Source organism: Octopus bimaculoides, chromosome 4 (assembly GCF_001194135.2).
Source record: "Octopus bimaculoides isolate UCB-OBI-ISO-001 chromosome 4, ASM119413v2, whole genome shotgun sequence".
In the NCBI taxonomy this organism is placed as follows: domain Eukaryota; kingdom Metazoa; phylum Mollusca; class Cephalopoda; order Octopoda; family Octopodidae; genus Octopus; species Octopus bimaculoides.
This window is the reverse complement of record NC_068984.1, coordinates 25542675-25545781: the sequence shown is the minus strand read 5'-3', so window position 1 is coordinate 25545781 and position 3107 is coordinate 25542675. Positions and strand designations below refer to the sequence as shown.

The 3107-nt window shown below is 34.3% G+C and overlaps 1 protein-coding gene across 18 annotated transcripts in view; it reads left to right on the top strand.

Annotated features, from left to right (window-relative positions):
* Positions 1-3107, top strand: part of LOC106881120 (rap guanine nucleotide exchange factor 6) — a 453933-nt gene that overhangs the window by 103479 nt on the left and 347347 nt on the right. For all 18 annotated transcript variants that reach the window (XM_052966986.1, XM_052966968.1, XM_052966966.1 and 15 more), the window contains exon 3: positions 2484-2611. In XM_052966986.1, the coding sequence (XP_052822946.1) occupies positions 2484-2611 (128 nt within the window). The remainder of the gene's footprint in view (positions 1-2483; positions 2612-3107) is intronic.

The window sequence follows — 3107 nt, the reverse complement described above, 5'->3', positions numbered from 1 at the left end:
ATATATATATCTATATATATATATATATATATATATAAAAATAAAATGTGTGTGCATTATGGTTAATTGTATCTCCTTGTCATGACATCACATCATAGTTTTGACCAAGCATCATTGTTGTACAAGTTGTGTTATTCATTTTCAGTCTTCCATGAAAACATGTCTGGTCAAAGGGAAATATTATCTCACTTGGAAATAGGTGAGAGTTGGCAACAGGAAGGGCCATTTGGCTGTAGAAAACATGTCTCAATGCATTCTTGTTTACTAATCAAGCATGGAAAAGGAGACATTTATAACAATGATCAAAACACACGCATACGTACACACTTATCTTAGACTGCATCAAATAAAGGATACTCAACTGAAGGACAAAGCTGCACTCTCCAAAATCTACCCTCAGATTGTGTCTGCTCTCTATGTCTCTATCTCCACTAGAATAACTTCAACTCTGAATTTGCCAAATTTATATCACATTCGCATAAATTATAAACCATTTAAACATTACGAGCTGCTTAGTCGTAACTTCCATCAAGCAGTAAAACAAACAAAAGAAACTTTTAATTGAAAGTTTATTTAAACATCCAGAGATGACATGTAATGGCTGCAGTTCACTTTAGCACACCAGTTACATAACTAACACTTGCAAAACATAGCCTGTACATGGCTACTCAACTTACTAGAAATAGCAGTCAAATCTCCCTTAAATCACATCCTGTCATCTTGTAAAAAGGAGAAGACAAAGAGTAATGATGGACTATATCTGAAAAGATGATATGATAGTCACAGATGGAATGTTTTTCATCATAGGACTAATTTTGTGATTTGCACTTTCTGCAATCTTTTCCTCTAAATTACACCTTTCTGAAACTCTTTTTCTCCTCTAATTACTTCAACAATTTAAGCTAAACATGGCTTTAGTTTCATTCAATTGTCCCTTTCTTCTGGAAAGGAGGGTCAAATAACAATGTAAACACTACAGAAGATTAAATATTATTTTCAGTCAAAAGTATTTAAAATTGATTGCATCAATTATATTGTTCACTAATCAATAGATACTTTTGAATAGACTGGCAACACAGTCTATTATTTTCAGATATTTTATATACAAAAATCAGTAAAAGATCTCTTTAAAATACAAAATATTTTCTATCATATATTAATTCCTTTTTATTTTATCTTATTATTAATTTTTTTTTACTTGGGGCAGGCACTTTAAAAAGCAAATGTAGTTTAGTTATGTGATTGATGTTACAGGTATTTATTTTCCTTTTGATAGATAAAAATCTAAATTGTATTTTTAATTCTGAACTATGAAATACTGCCAATGATGTAGTTTGCCTCTCTAGACCAGTGGTTCTCAACCATTTTTGGCTCTTTTGATTCCTATTTTACGCTACTGGACCCCCATAGCCATTTGATGTATCTAAACAGAAAAATTCTTGTGTTTTTATCGGTAAATATTTTTAGGAATTGTATAAATTTAAAAAAATATTTTGTGTATTGTAGAAGTATAAGCAATTTATTGCACTTTAATTTTAACATTTTATATGGACACCCAAGAGCTAGATGAGAACCACTGCTCTAGACCATTGTTTCCCAAAGTGGGTTTCAGGTAAAAATTCTGGGGGTTCCATATAAATAAGGTGGCTCTTAATAAAATTTAATAAACATTTATATGTCAGGTGTGTTATTATGCCAATAATAAACACATGAACTGGTTCTGTATCACTTCTTTTATTATCATTAATCAATTAGTTAACATTTTACACTTTAATTAATTGATTGTTTGATTAATCATTTGGTCAAACAATCAATCAGATTTGTCAAAGTTCTTTTGTTGCCATTAGTGACCTCATCAATGACATGCCCACCCCCACCATTTTCATAACAAGCTATTATCCTTATACAGATACTCTCTCAAGAACAATTTTTGATTTATTTAATTTCTTATAAAAATTAGGGTTGCAGGGTTTTGTCTGTAAAATAGACTTATGGTTTCTGTGGGTTTTGGAAAATAATATAAAAGGTTTTGTTACAAAATAAGTTTGAGAGTAACTTCTCTAGGCCTTATTTATTCCAACATGTTATTGTTTTTTACTCTTGAGCATCAGAAATATGGAACCACTTCAATCTTGATGTAGAGTAAAAGAGTACTTTGCCTGTTGCTTCACCAAAAGCAATGACGTAGCTAGAGTGTATGTTACACAGGGCCACTCTTGAATTTGCCCCATCCCCCTGGGGTGTCCATGCCTACAAGCTTATATGGTAAACACAAGGGTGTTGCCCCATTAAAAACACCACCCTGGGTTGTACTGAACCCTCTCCCTCTCTATTAGCTATGCTATTGATCAATGAATTGCTTTCTTTGAATATTTTTAGAAGTCATCATCGACTGTTTGACTTATTGCATTATATATTTATTATCTATTATCAATGTTATTTGGTTAGCATGGGTTTTCATCTCCATACATTTATTCTTTTAGGATCTGGATATCATTTACTCTTACCTCCATGGAATGGAAGCATTGTCCTTATCAAGAGAATCGGCACTGAAAGCTCTCTGCCGAACTGTTCGCTATGAACACCACGATGCTAATGAAATCTTGTATTGGTAAGTCATTCACTGATTGTCTTATATTTATTTTGTGAAAATATTGATTGCAAGGAATTTGCACTCTACTATTTAATTAATAATTGTGTGTAGATTGTTGACTAATTAATGTATGTGGAGGCGCAATGGCCCAGTTGTTAGGGCAGCAGACTCGCGGTCATAGGATCGCGGTTTTGATTCCCAGACCAGGCGTTGTGAGTGTTTATTGAGCGAAGACATCTAAAAGCTCCACGAGGCTCTGGCAGGGGATGGTGGCGAACCCTGCTGTACTCTTTCACCACAACTTTCTCTCACTCTTACTTCCTGTTTCTGTTGTGCTTGTAATTCAAAGGGTCAGCCTTGTCACACTGTGTCATGCTGAATATCCCCCGAGAAGTACGTTAAGGGTACACGTGTCTGTGGAGTGCTCAGCCACTTGCACGTTAATTTCACGAGCAGGCTGTTCCGTTGATCGGATCAACTGGAACCCTCGACGTCGTAAGCGACGGAGTGCCAA